At 41.2% G+C, this 14974-nt stretch overlaps 1 protein-coding gene across 1 annotated transcript in view; it reads right to left on the bottom strand.

The window, feature by feature from the left end:
- Nucleotides 1-14974, bottom strand: part of LOC134541655 (dystrophin, isoforms A/C/F/G/H-like) — a 935715-nt gene that overhangs the window by 726206 nt on the left and 194535 nt on the right. Inside the window, exons 34-38 of the mRNA XM_063385245.1 lie at nucleotides 13421-14878; nucleotides 12573-12803; nucleotides 11202-11375; nucleotides 9402-9536; nucleotides 1674-1862 (exon numbers count right to left, since the gene is read on the bottom strand). Coding sequence (XP_063241315.1) covers nucleotides 1674-1862; nucleotides 9402-9536; nucleotides 11202-11375; nucleotides 12573-12803; nucleotides 13421-14878 — 2187 coding nt within the window. The remainder of the gene's footprint in view (nucleotides 1-1673; nucleotides 1863-9401; nucleotides 9537-11201; nucleotides 11376-12572; nucleotides 12804-13420; nucleotides 14879-14974) is intronic.

A 14974-nucleotide genomic window follows, 5' to 3' on the forward strand; every position in this document is an offset into this window, starting at 1 on the left:
CTGTATTCAATACTGAACCAGCAATACTAAAACACTAAAACATGTTAGAGAGCAGCCCCTCACTTAATAAAAAATAAAGTTCTTAAAAAAAGAATTCTTATGGTAAATAAAAGTTTATGTTGTTTATCAAAAGGGTAGCTAAGTTAGCTTGGGTACTCTAATAGGAATGCCGTAGTCTAAATCACTTGCTCATTTATTCAATAACGACTTCTTTCTGAAACATACATTACTTAGTGAAGATTAAACACTACATTTAAGAGAATTTATTTAATTATCTAGTAATTTTGCACTAATTCAAGGTTGAGGATTATTTTTTTAAGTGTTTAATATGTTATAGCTAGAATCAATTTGTTGTATAGAATTTTTTTGCATTATTTTTGAATTTTTACTACGTATCTTCATCTACTGTATTTTCGGATAAACCACTGGAAAATTAAGGCCACAGACTCAACTTAAACATACCTTTGTTTTATTAGCATTTTTGATTCTACTTTAGGTTCTGTTATTCTGCACCCAATAATAATTAAAGTATTAGACATAAATATTTAAGCATTCAAATAACTACCTATTCAGTGTCAAAAAAGAAACCCAATAAAATAAAGCTTGTTAAAATGCAATACAGATTTCCTACTGGCATGAATCACTAACCCAGGAAGCAGCATGCTTGCTTGCATGTGGAGTGACCGTGATTGTGAAAACGTAAGTGAACGAGGGTCTGAACACAGCGCATACTTAGAGTGAGGTCTACATTCTTCATGCAGCCTTGAACTGTCATCACTCTTCTCTAGGCAATTTCGTGTCATCTAAAACACCATGCGAGACTCCATTTATAAGCACCGAGTTCTTACCCAAGTGATACGGAGCTCACCAGAACGAATGCAGTCCCGTTGTCTGAAGTCTGCACGAATCACTGCGCACGCGAATCCCTTCCGTTACCTTGCAGTCAGCCCCCAGTTACAAAGGACGTACGAAGGATTTGTGGAGTCTTATAGATAGGACAGGTAAAGTAAGAAAATAAGAAATGTCATGGTGTTCGTGAACAGTGCGGTTAGTGGTCAGGGTCAGTGAGGATGAACAAGCACAGACACTGCTAGATAAGGGTGACCAAATCATAAAGTTGACAAAACGGGACACATCCAAGGAGGGTTTGGGGGCGATACCCTCCAGCTAAAGGGGGGTCCGAGGCGCCTCCATCGAGACGTAATCATTGAAACATGCTCTTTTTTGCTAATTTGAGACCTATAATTCTTTTTCAATTTACCTATGAATATGTAATTCAATTTAAATTGTAAGGCGTATAATAAATAAAAACAATAATTTTGCAGTGAATACTTATTTATTATAAGTATGTCTGACATATTTAAAAACATAATTAAACAAGGTAACTAAAATGGGTAAGTTCAACTGTCGAGAAGAGGGGAAGACGGTCCGAGGAGAGGCGCGACAAAAGTGTATCATCAACCCAACGTAAATACGGGACATTTAGGCGTCCCGGGAGACTTTTTCGGGACCCCGTGTACGATCGTTAAAAAAGGGACAATCCCGTTTTTACGGGACGTTTGGTCACCCTATGCTAGATGCACGGCAGAGGACTGAGACTGAATGGGATACAGTTTCAGAAGCAAGCACATTAGGAAGACCGAGACTGTGATGGGTGTACAGGACTGGTGTACCAGCTTGTCCCCCGGGAGCTGCTTGTCAGTGCGGAAGTGCTGCAGGTGGCTGTGCACTCCGGCCCACTTGCTGACGATGGTCGGCACCGCCGCGCGGTTGTGGCCCACACGGAGTCCCTCCAGCTCCGCCGCCTTCTCCCGCAAGCTCTCCGTCTGCTGCTGCTTCCGCTGGATGTCCTCCTGCAGCAGCTGCGACAGAGCCGGTCCCCGTCTCACTAGCGCTCCCCCCCAATACACCTGACACGCTAGTCCACGGGGCTGTGCAGATAACCACACAGCCCACCACACACTTGCCGGCCCGCTTCAAACTGACGTATCTACCGACGATGAAGTCATCACAAGTGTTTGCCAAAGGTGCACAGTACGTGGTTGTAGCAAGTCTATCCTTGGTAGGCCCAAGCACTATACACTGTTCCATATGCCATCCCCCTGACAACACTGGCTTATACTCTGTGGATATATGGTGCCAACAGTTTTCAACTTTAAAGTTTTTTCATGCTAAAATTACACATTTTACTCGCTTTTTTTTTTACTTTACAGGTATACATACTACCTTAAAAAATGAATACTCAGAATTCCTGATAATGCAGAATATTACCAGCAAATTTTTATAACATTCTTCAAACACTTTCCAGTGAAAAATCCTCTGAAGTGTCATATGTCTACAAACAGCAAGAAGCACAAAGTGGATTGGTCCCCCGAGAAACTGGAATGTTTTCCAGTGCGTCTCCTTCTCGAGCTAACTGTGCCCTCTGGCGGATACAAGCGGCACTAGTGACTCCAGGTTTCTGTATTCAATAGGAGTAGCTGCTAATGGAGGCAACATTTTTAACAGATAATCCCTGATCAATGTGTTGCAACCTTCATGTTATCTTGAGCACAACAATGCAAAACTTATTTGGTGTCAGTTGAAAGATGCACTAGTTCATCCTTCTTGTCTTCTAACAAAACATTAATTTTGCTACCAAATGAGCATTTGATTATTTACTCTAGGCCATTACGTAGCACAAAATGAAGACTAATGAAAGGGTAATATTCATGCACACCGAGAGGTCGCAGCTACTGGACGTTACGTTTAGATGTATCCAAATGCAGGATCCATATGAAGTGTTTGCACAGCCTGCCTTTAGCTGTCAACACCCTAACAATTTTGAGTAAAAGTTTAGTTCTGTAGTTCATTTAATTCTTTTTATATGCACTGCACAAAAACGTTCAAAATGTAAATAGGCAGCTCAAGTTGGCCTCGGGTGCACTTTCTGTCAACTGGAGGTCGGTGCAAGTGGCAGGCCAAACTAATGTGAGTGTGCAAAATATAGACAAACATGTATTATGGATGTAGTCATGACTGGAGTGAGTATCAAGAAATACTAAACGAGTGTTCAAGTACCTGCAGAACTTTGATTTAACAGCTTCAAAATATTTTTACTCTGAGCTTTAGGACAAATGACTTTAGGACAAACGACATTAGGACAAACGACTTTAGGACAAACGACTTTAGCACAAACGACTTTTAGGACAAACGACGGTTCCAGTATCGATAAATCCTTACTCTGAGTTTTAGGACAAACGACTTTAGGACAAACGACATTAGGACAAATGACTTTAGGACAAACGACATTAGGACAAACGACATTTAGGACAAATGATTTTAGGACAAACGACATTATGAAAAACCAAGTTAGGACAAATGACTTCAGGACAAAAAACTTTGAGTCAAACTATTTTATTTGAAAACCACAGAGCATGTGAGAACTTACAGTAAAAGAATACGTTGAAGAAATAAATTTATATACTGGGGAAATACTTAAAATTCTATGCAAAAAAATTCAGCGTTTACGATAGTTACAATTTTTAGACATCTAGGAATGGACGACTACGGTTTCAAGGACCTAAATCTGTTTTTTTCCCGCCATCTTGGATCCCCATCTTGGATCCGCCATATTTAAATCAAACGCCCCACTCATTATGATGAAATTTTCGTAATGACCGCCATATTGAATTTTTCTGTTCCACTGGAGGCCACCATCTTGGATGCCGTCGACTTTCCTTCTGTTGTTTGTTCCTAGATAGCGCCAGCATCGCTCTTGATATTTTTTTTTGTTCTTCTGGAGGCCACCCTCTTGGATACCAATGACTTCGTTTCTGCTGTTTGTTCATAGAGAGCGCCATCGTCGCTCTGATTCATCACATAAGGTCGATGTTACATTACCTACCATAGCTATTATGGTCCTTATCAACATATTAAATTTAATCTTTTAAACAAAATACATTGGAAGCACTGTGATTCGAACCATTGCAGCTCTGATCTCTAGGTTGGCTAATATACGCCTTTAACCGCACGGCCATCTAGACATTTACCAGACTGAGAATAAAGTAAAATATATATAAAAATAACATGCATATTCAGACTTGTAATTTTTTTTTGATTTGAAGTAATAATAGCACCACCTATTCGAGACAGAACCACCATCATGTATTAAGACGTAACTGTTACAATTATCGTAACGGTCACCATCTTGAAAATCCGTAATTTTTATGTTGGAAAATCGGGGAAAAATTTAAAAATCATTAAAAAAATAAGCAATCGAATTAAATAATAAAAATCTTAAAAAACACCGTTGCACTTTTCGTTATGGTCACCATCTTGAAAATCCATAATTTTAATGCTATAGATTCGAGAAAAATTCCATAATTCATCAAAAAAATTACCAATTATAATACAGACTAATTAGTTCGATTCCTGTCCTTGGTTCGAAACTGGTAAGAACAAAAAAAAACTACACATCCTTCCTCCACAGAAGCCACCTACAGACTGATCTACCGCCACTAATACCAAGGTATATATATCATCAACTGATATGACGACATGTCCGCCATCTTTTCTTCATCCGCTGGAGACCACCATCTTGTTTTCGTCTGCTAGAGTGTGCTGATACCATGTTAGTATAATTTTCTGTTCACCATACCTTTGTCCTCAACTGGGTGCATTGAACTTTTACCTTGACCTTGAAATTTGACTTTTACCATGACGACCATCATGGATCCGCCATTTTGCGTTCAGTACATGCTACCAGGAGCTACCACCTGCTAGAGGTCATTTCCACCATCTTGTTTTCGTCTGCTGGAGGAAACCAACTTGTGTATGTACTCCTCTTATAGAGTACATTACCATCATACTTGTCTAAGTTTTACCCGCTAGAGTGCAGTAATCATTTATAATAACTGGGGTGCCTGCCATCTTGAAATTTGGGCGCCATCTTGGAATCGTGTAATTATTTAGCTAGAAATTCGGGAAAAAAATCCAAAATTCATCAAAAAATTCACTCATTAAATTAATGATTGATTATATCAATTCTTGTTCTTGGTTCGATACATGGATGATGCAAAAAAGAGAATAATTTTATGTAAAAAATAAGAATTATAATAAATTATAATCAAAGTCCTAAAAGAGACTTAAAATAATCTATTACCATCATCCTTTAAACCATTACGACCGCCATCTTAGATATTTGTATTTATTGACTTATTAGTTCGGGAAAAATTCCAAAATTCACCGAAAATATCACACATTATTTTACATATTGAATCGAAACTTGCTTCGATCTATGGACGAAGCTGAAAATAAATTTAATTTAAATACCAGAAAAGTGTCAGGTTCGAGAAATAAAACACCGCAAGTTCTTTTTACAAACATAATATTTAATACATAATTTATATCCTACTACAGGATCACTTGAGAAAGCCAGCAATCTTATAAAAATTTAGCTCTACATAGACGTGAAACGTCTAATTCTTAGCTCCAACAGCTCCAACAGCTCCAAATGCTCCAAATGCTCCAACAGCTCCAAATGCTCCAAATGCCCCAACAGCTCCATCAGCTCCATATGCTCCAAAGGCTCCAAATGATCCAAATGGCCCAAATGCTCCAAATGCTCCAAATGCTCCAAATGCTCCGACAGCTCCAAATGCTCCAACAGCTCCAATAGCACCACATGCTCCAAAGGCTCCAAATGCTCCAAATGCTCCAACAGCTCCAACAGCTCCAAATGCTCCAAATGCCCCAACAGCTCCATCAGCTCCATATGCTCCACATGCTCCAAATGCTCCAAATGCTCCAACAGCTCCAAATGCTCCAACAGCTCCAATAGCTCCACATGCTCCAAAGGCTCCAAATGCTCCAACCAACAGCTCCAAATGCTCCAAATGCTACAACAGCTCCAAAAGCTCCATCTGTTCCAAATGCTCCAAAGGCTCCAAATGCTTCAAATGCTCCAAATGTTCCAAAAGCTCCATCTCTTTCAAATGCTCCAAAGGATCCAAATGCTCCATATGCTCCATATGCTCCAACTGATTTCAATTACTTTTTTTTATCGAACTTGACATGATTACATGCATGACTTAATAAGTATACATTTTGGATGTCAGTGGTGTTTTTTTTACACATTTAAGTTATAAGTTTTATTTAGAAATGAGCTTTCGAGAAATGATAAAATATATTTTGAAAAAAATATTAATTTTTCTTCAATTTTATACACATGCATTTAATTGAAACCATTATTTTATGTAGCCAGCTTCCCTCAGTTCTTTAAGTATGAAGGATATTCCTTTGATGCTCGAATAGTTTCCTGCACAAAGCGAACCATGTAGAAGTCAGCCTGTCAACCAATATGTTAGGATCTTCCCATTAGATATAATCAATCTCTTCTGCTACGTTCATCTTCCTTGTATGTTTATAAGTAATATTATTGTCCCTCGTGTTATATATACCTTATTTTATTCTCAGTCTGGTAAATGTCTAGATGGCCGTGCGGTTAAAGGCGTATATTAGCCAACCTAGAGATCAGAGCTGCAATGGTTCGAATCACAGTGCTTCCAATGTATTTTGTTTAAAAAATTAAATTTAATATGTCGATAAGGACCATAATAGCTATGGTAGGCAATGGAACATCGACCTTATGTGATGAATCAGAGCGACGATGGCGCTCTCTATGAACAAACAGCAGAAACGAAGTCAATGGTATCCAAGAGGGTGGCCTCCAGAAGAACAAAAAAAAATATCAAGAGCGATGCTGGCGCTATCTAGGAACAAACAACAGAAGGAAAGTCGACGGCATCCAAGATGGTGGCCTCCAGTGGAACAGAAAAATTCAATATGGCGGTCATTACGAAAATTTCATCATAATGAGTGGGGTGTTTGATTTAAATATGGCGGATCCAAGATGGGGATCCAAGATGGCGGGAAAAAAAACAGATTTAGGTCCTTGAAACCGTAGTCGTCCATTCCTAGATGTCTAAAAATTGTAACTATCGTAAACGCTGAATTTTTTTGCATAGAATTTTAAGTATTTCCCCAGTATATAAATTTATTTCTTCAACGTATTCTTTTACTGTAAGTTCTCACATGCTTGTGGTTTTCAAATAAAATAGTTTGACTCAAAGTTTTTTGTCCTGAAGTCATTTGTCCTAACTTGGTTTTTCATTATGTCGTTTGTCCTAAAATCATTTGTCCTAAATGTCGTTTGTCCTAATGTCATTTGTCCTAAAGTCATTTGTCCTAATGTCGTTTGTCCTAAAGTCGTTTATCCTAAAGTTGTTTGTCCTAAAGTCGTTTGTCCTAATGTCGTTTGTCCTAAAGTCGTTTGTCCTAAAACTCAGAGTAAGGATTTATCGATACTGGAACCGTCGTTTGTCCTAAAATTCGTTTGTCCTAAAGTCGTTTGTCCTAAAGTCGTTTGTCCTAATGTCGTTTGTCCTAAAGTCGTTTGTCCTAAAAATCAGAGTAAAAATATTTTGAAGCTGTTCCGTCGTTTGTCCTAAAATTCGTTTGTCCTAAAGTCGTTTGTCCTAAAGTCGTTTGTCCTAACGTCGTTTGTCCTAAAGTCGTTTGTCCTAATTTTTAGGACAAACGAAATTAGGATAAACGATTTTAGGACAAACGCCGCACCCCCGGTATGCTAGAAAAAAATCATTTTTAGTTTTACAAGTTAATGTCTTATTGTCCTGGGCAGCTTCGAAGTCTGGGTCCCAGCTGAGACAGTAAGGCGGAGTGCAGTGGGAGTGCCGGCCGACAGAGCGTTCCGGCAGAGCGTTCTGGCAGAGCGTTCTGGCAGAGCGTTCCAGCAGTGCATTCTGACAGTATGTTCCGATAGAGTGTCTATTCAAGACATAAACTAAACAATGTTTATGTGCTACAGATCTGCACAAACTGGACAGTGCTGCCTTTGCTCTTTGTCAATTTTTTGTGCTCTGTTTCTTTAAGTTGGGAAAGTCTAGAGGAAGATATTTAATTTCAATTTAAATATACAGCTATGTCACTCTCTGTCCTTGGGTGTGGAGTGGCGGCCCTGGATTCGTGTAGCGGCCGTCTGGTACAGGTTGCGACTATGAGCGGACGTACAGCCCAGAGAGGAAGTAAATATTTTTTTTCCAACTGATTTATAGACTGTAATACCTAGTTATATCATTATATGTATCTTAAAATCTTTTTCGTTACAGCCTATGCGAGTCTCTTAGCATTTTGGAGTGGGAGCCAATCTCCCCTCCCTTAGGTTGTGTCTACCAAAGTTTCGGACTGACCGTGCCTGTAATCTAAAGTTTACAGTTTACAGATGCCCATTATTGTATTGGTACTTGTCAGTGGCCCTGGTACAACCATAAAGATTGCTGGAACCTGTGTAATTCCACGTGAGTGCGTCCCGAGTTGTTATTTTTGGCTGACTAGGCAGTCATCGTGTTGGGCGGGTGGCGGCTTATTTCCAGGCCATGACTAGTGGACGAGGCAAAGTTTTCTCACGTTCTTCCCGCACAATCACCGACACTACGTCAGTGTCTCCGATCGCCACTGGGCCTGGACGGACCACGGCTCGGTCCACCTACATGAGGCTGCCAATCACGGAGCAGGCACTGGCATCTGTCAACTCAAGTTGCCCACCATGCTTCCCACAACAACGGGAGCTGTGGATGTCGATAGCCACATGGGGGAAAAAAACTTTATTTTTGTTTTGAGAAAAATTTGCAAAGAATTATTATATGTACTTATAAAACTGCCAACAGGTGAAGTGCGTAGGTATGTCAATTCTAATATTAGCCATAATTTATTTAAATTTTTTTTTAATAATGAAAGATCATTTATATTATAATTTTTTAATTCACACTACCATTTTGTTATTTCAACTGTGATTGCTATATTCCCACTCCTAAGGTTGAGTTATCTTCTTGTTTGCTTAACATGGATTTGTAACAGTAGGATATAAGTCATGTTATTTAGTTTAGCAAAAGTTTTACCTTGATGGGTGGATATGGATTTCTTTAATGTGGAGTTATTCCATATATTAGTAACAGTTCTTTCCCTCAACACATCTGTCACACACTCCTGAAACTTTCTTAACTCTCTAGCAAAGTACCTACCTTTGGAGGAAGACAATGACTACATTCGGGTCTACAATTACACATGCTTTGACCAACAACATTTTGTTTATTGTATTCTGATGCACCAATCAAGGGTGGACACAATAAATTATCATATTAACTCCTATATTTTTTACCAATGAGAGTATAGTGAAATTTCTTAGCTTTCAGGATACTTTGCAGCCTGCTAATTCTTGCTGAAATCAATTAAACCAAAAATTATATATTCTAAGTTTAACCATGCATTTAGCACAGGCCCGACCTTTAGCCAACACCATGAAGTATTTAATAAATATGAAGAAGTTACTAATAAATACACACCTGCAGTTGGCCGTCGTCATTATTTGCCTGCTCTACTTTGCACTTGATGTCCCTCAGCCAAGCTTCCAGCTCATCCACTAGACTGTTGAAGGCCTTCAGCTTCTCTTCTGCCTGCTGGGCTTCTGTCTTCCTCACCTGTCACACACACTCACCAGCATGACACCTTACACTCATTTCACATCACTGTCACACATGACAGACCAGCATGGCCCTGCCACGTGTGGCACATCACTGCCACAGTAAACAAGTTTTCACTTATAACATTTAAAGAAAAAAGGCACTTCTTCACAGCTATTTTATTTTTGAGCTTTACAAAAATTTTCATCAAAATTTAAAACAATAGGTTTAACAGATTTTTGAATGAGACAGAAAAATAAAAATACATAATAATAATTACACTGAGATTACTTTAATCACAATAACACATAATAATTTTTTTTATCTGGGTTAGTTTTATATAAGCTACTTAATATTATTAGATAGAAGAGAATTCTATGTGATTAAGGTTTTGTATGTCATTGCTATATCAAAGTGAGTTGGTAAAATTCTTACATGAAGTTTGATATTTCTCTCTTTTTTAATAAGTTTCACAATGGTAGCGTATTTTCAATATCATTTTTCACTCAACAAAAGAACCACTGTTGCCCATAAAAAATTAGGGAGGCATAGCACAAAGAAACAACAAGGAGATGCATTTTAAATTGTGTTGTAGACTGCCGAGATAAATGGTGTTCTACAGCATATTCATTAAGGAACACAGGTGATGGTTACAAAAACAAGAGGAAATAAACAGCAATACGAATGAAGTTTTGCGATAAACTTTAATATGACAACCAAAAGAAATACCAGATACTGAAACAAGGTCATAAATGAATAAGTAAAAATTACATTACACACACAATAAAACTACATAGCAAGCAAAGAATGATGTTGTATGGCCATGTTAACATAATGATAAATGAATGCAATAAGAGGCAGCAACAAACACAAGAGACCAGACGGAAGGACAAGGCAGAGCTGTGAGTAGTGAACAGAAGAGCTAATGTAAGCACCGGTGTAAACTGGGAGACAGACGAAGGATGATGGTAGCAGTTCATAATGTGCCACTTACTGGTCAGGTTTCATGGCACGAGTCATTTAAGATTTTTCTAACAAGTTTTAATAGTGTGTGATATGTCATGTTTAAGCTATATTTTTTTTTCCATGGCATTTTAGTACTTGCAGGAACTTTCATATTAGTTTACCCTTGCCTCAGGCCTGACAGTTTCATTCCTCACCGCTGTCCACCAGCAGCCCACTGCACTGCCCCCGGTGCCTCGTGTGGCCGAGAGCTGCCGTGCCGTGCGCTGCACATTCACGCAGCATGTCACGGCGTTCATCATGTAACAGTCTCCCGCGCCCGCTCAGACAAGCACGCACGGCCGATAACGGCGCTGCGTTTAGAGACGGCCCAGCGCCGTGTTCTGCTGACCGCAGCACGGGTCACACTGCACCAGCAGTTTCTGATGGCCCTCCCCCCTGCCGCTACGACAGCGGTCACTTCTTTCCGCTCCCCCCACCCCTCCCGGTGGTTGAGTGCATTTCGTAGGCGGTCACCACACCATGCACTACCTGCTGGAAATATTAACAACTCTTTGCCCCAGGCCTGTGTCTACCTCAGCGCCCTGTATGTCAACTCTCGGACCGTTTGTTAATCTCTTTTATCATCCCGGTTACCTGCCTCTAGCGTCCACTTCCTGGGCCTGTTCCGTAGCCACCTCTATTGTAGCCAAGCCGTGACAAGCGTACATGATGACATACCTCAGCGTCAGCCTTCACCTGCTGCCACTTGCTGCGCAGTCGGTCCTGGGTGGCCTCTTTGAGCTGGCCCGCTCGCTCGGGGTCGCTGGAGTGCACAGTCAGCACCAGGCCGTCGCCCCGGCTGATGAGCGTCGCCACGTCGGGGGCCAGGAAGCTCATCTCCCGCTCCAGAACCTGTTCCGACCAGCCACGCAGACCATCCATCTCACTGTTCACTAACCTTTGCTCAAATCGGTTTCATGTATATAAAGTTCTGTTTGGACAACATACAAATTCTACAAATCCAAATATCCATGTACTTAAGAATTAGTATTATGTTTTTTTGAAAATCTTTAATACTTTTTCACTGATGAATTACACAAAGACTTAATGTTTGAAGATGTTTTAAATATTTAAATTTTTGAATTTGTGAACTTATTATGGGAAATATTAATAAACCTAATGGTGGAACAACATGTTCAAATTGCCATTTACAAGTAGTGGTTGTAACGAAATTAATTTAGTATCTAAAAAGCTATTGAGGAACTGTATAAAGCATATTCAGACAATTAAAATTTTTGCTACATACATAATACTGTCTTAGTGCTGAATGTACTCAGTACAAATGAACATGGAACAATGTCTAAAAAAAAAGCCTTGATAAACTAGGAGTCTGCCAACTTCCACCACGCCAATACCTGCAATTCAGGCTTGTTGGCACCTGTGTCAATTCTGAAATGTTTAATTTTAATATTACGTTGAACCAATCAAGTGCCTGACACACACTACTTTAATCAGCAAAAAAAATATTCTGTCCAATACTATATTTAATTGAGCCTCCCATAATACCAACAAATATAATAGCTTGATAAAAAAAAAATAGAGAAACATTTCTTATACAAATGTAGGTTCATAAACAAAAGTGTATGAACATAAAAAAAGGGGGTTGTCTGTAAAGTCAGTTTACGGACGATAATTTTACGTGATAACGTCATAAGAAAACGTTGATGAAAATTTGCATACTTTTAAATTTTCAAATATTATTTACAGTTTTTGCAAATTTAATTTAAATAATTTGTTTAAATATAATCACGAACAATTATAAACTGAAATCAAATCAATCTCAATAAATTGTTAATTTAAAATGATGAAGTTGTACAAATAAATCAAATATTTTAAATTGCTGCTTTTAAAAAGCCCGCCTTAACCTGTTTGATATTATAGAAGATCTTCTCGCACGGTGGTTGGCCGGTTCTTGCACGCTCGGCTCGGGCGGAACGTGACAATGAGTCATGCTTTTCGTGTGTGCAGCCGGCGTTCATCGATTTATAAGACGTCATCGCGTGAGAACATCCGAGCTGTGATGTCCTGCTGTGTGGAGAATGTACGCACCTCCAGTCGCTTGCCCGGGTCTCTCTCGCTGGTGACGGCGTTGACGGTGAGCAGCATGGCGTCCATGTGCCTCAGCATCTGCTGGGAGGCGTGCTCGAACTCGGCAATGTCTCGGGCGAGAGGCCCCGGCAGCGAGGCCCGGGAGGCGTCCTGCCTCGCCCTCTGCCCTCCGGCTTGGAGACGCTCCCGCGGCTTCGGGGCAACCGCTTCCTTCCGTGACGACAGAATGGCCTGGAATAAAGACCAGTCCACCCGCTCACTTGGTGCCTTCTTTACAAACAACACCTAGTCTACGAACGACAGACTAACAAATTATAAAAGAATGATAAAACATTTCAAAAGAAAAATCTGAAAATATTCACTCTATCAATTTACTTTGATGGAAATCTTTCTTTTTCTATGTACTACTGAGCACGTCAAAATTATAAAAAATGTTTAGCTAACAGGTTTAAAAAAAAGTAATTTCATAAATTGTAAACTTATGATTTAAAAAAAAAACATTTTCACATTAACACAATAACAATATTGGACTACTTATAAACTAAAACATATAGAATGGAGTCAATGTTACCAAACAGCAACAAATAAATGGTATAATTTACAAGAAAACTGTATCTAGCTAAATTGATACAAAACTTATTAATTAAGACTATTTACCGGTCCTTCAACAAACAAAATTGTTTCAGAGGTGAGTTGAAACTAAAGTTAATTTTTTCTCCCTTAACTTTCATACAAAATTAAAATAATTTTAAAACTAAGTATCTAAGTCACTCAAGTTCACCTACTACTACAAAAGACAATACTCACACACACGCACACAAAGCCACACTCCCTCGGCTGGAACCCACCTTGTCCAAGTGACGACTGACCAGGTGACCCAGGGGCAACTCGTCTTCCGAGCTCGAGCTGTCCGCACAAAACAAAGGTTCGCTGTCCTCGGAGAACTCGACGACATCATCGGTATCCTTGTCGCTGCCGTAGAAGCTGCCGTCCTCTTCTGTCGACTCTTCCCGTTTCGAGTCATCCTTACCGTATCTCACGCTGCCAGTTATAACACGTGGCTCTGACACGTCACACTCGGCTTTCTTTTCGAGTGGTTCTCTCGGTGGGTTGAACTTGGTCCTCTTGGGCACGGCCGGCAAACAGTCCGACCAACCACTCTCGTGCCGATCCGTCCCGGAGGCGCGGGCAAAGACCGCCGGCACGGACTCGTCGGGGAGGGCGGCAGGGGTGGGAGGGGGCGTGGCGGGAGACACACGCATGCCGTTACCGTGGAAAGTAAGCGATAACTTGGGAGGGGACTTCCTCAGCAGGTCGACACTCTCTGTTAGCAGCGCGTGCACGGCACTCTGGTCACTCACCCTGATGATCTCCTCATCGCTCAAGGACTTGTGCTCCGGTCTCTTCCTGCGGACCACGGTGTCCGTGTCCGCGCTCTCGTCGTCCGCGCCGGCGGCCGGCGAGGGCTCTTCCTCCGCCTCGAAGTCCTCCACGATCTCCACCATCTCCACGGTCTGCGGCCCGAAGTGCACCGTGGCCTTGATGCTGGTGCAGGGGTACACCACCCTCTCCGCGGGCACGGCCTTCGCGATCTCCCTCTCCTTCACCTCCACCACCTGGCACGGGTCCCCCTCCTCGCCTCGCGGCACCAGCGTGTTCGTCGACACTTGGGAGAACAGCGCGCTGCTCTGGGCCAGCAAGAAGGTGTCGTCTTCCCTCGGGCTCACGTCCGCACCTGCTTGCCTTTCCCCGTTCTCATCCGTGCCGGCTTCCGACCGAGCATCTGGCAACGATTCCTTCATCCTGGTGACCTGAACTAGGTCTGGGAAATTACTTGGAAACGCCACGTTCTCACGAGAAACCGGAGAAAGTAATATCTTATCGCTTACCGTCGACATGACAGCATCGTTATCCTGGGTGCGAGAGGTAATGCTGCTTCTACGAACAACGCTAACAAGATCCATTCCCGTCTCCGTTGTCTGCTCAGTGCCGGCTGCTTCCTTCGGCTGCAAATCCTCGAACGCGGGATTCGAGTAACCGAAGCAGTCAACGTCCATGGGCTCGTCACCGCCAGACAAGGGCACGACTGGGGCAGCGTGAGGGTGGAACTGTGCGCTTACATCTTCACTGACTACTGAAAGCAATCCGCTCGGTTTCACTGCACCAAACTCGTTTACAACGTTAGAAGCAGTTTCCCCTGGCTCTCTCCCCCTACTCTCTGCCAGTGGTTTCTGATCTGCCGCTGTCGGGTCCGACTGAGTGTGCGACGGCGTCTGGGGCAAAGCAACCTCTCTCTCAGTCCAGTCCTGAAAAAATAATGTTTACCTGAGCAACCTCGTTAATCATGCATAAAATTAAGAAATTTAAGAAAACCTATTCTTTTTTTTATCTAATGTTTGGTT

The sequence above is a fragment of the Bacillus rossius genome (genome assembly GCF_032445375.1).
Source record: "Bacillus rossius redtenbacheri isolate Brsri chromosome 4 unlocalized genomic scaffold, Brsri_v3 Brsri_v3_scf4_1, whole genome shotgun sequence".
NCBI lineage: Eukaryota > Metazoa > Arthropoda > Insecta > Phasmatodea > Bacillidae > Bacillus > Bacillus rossius.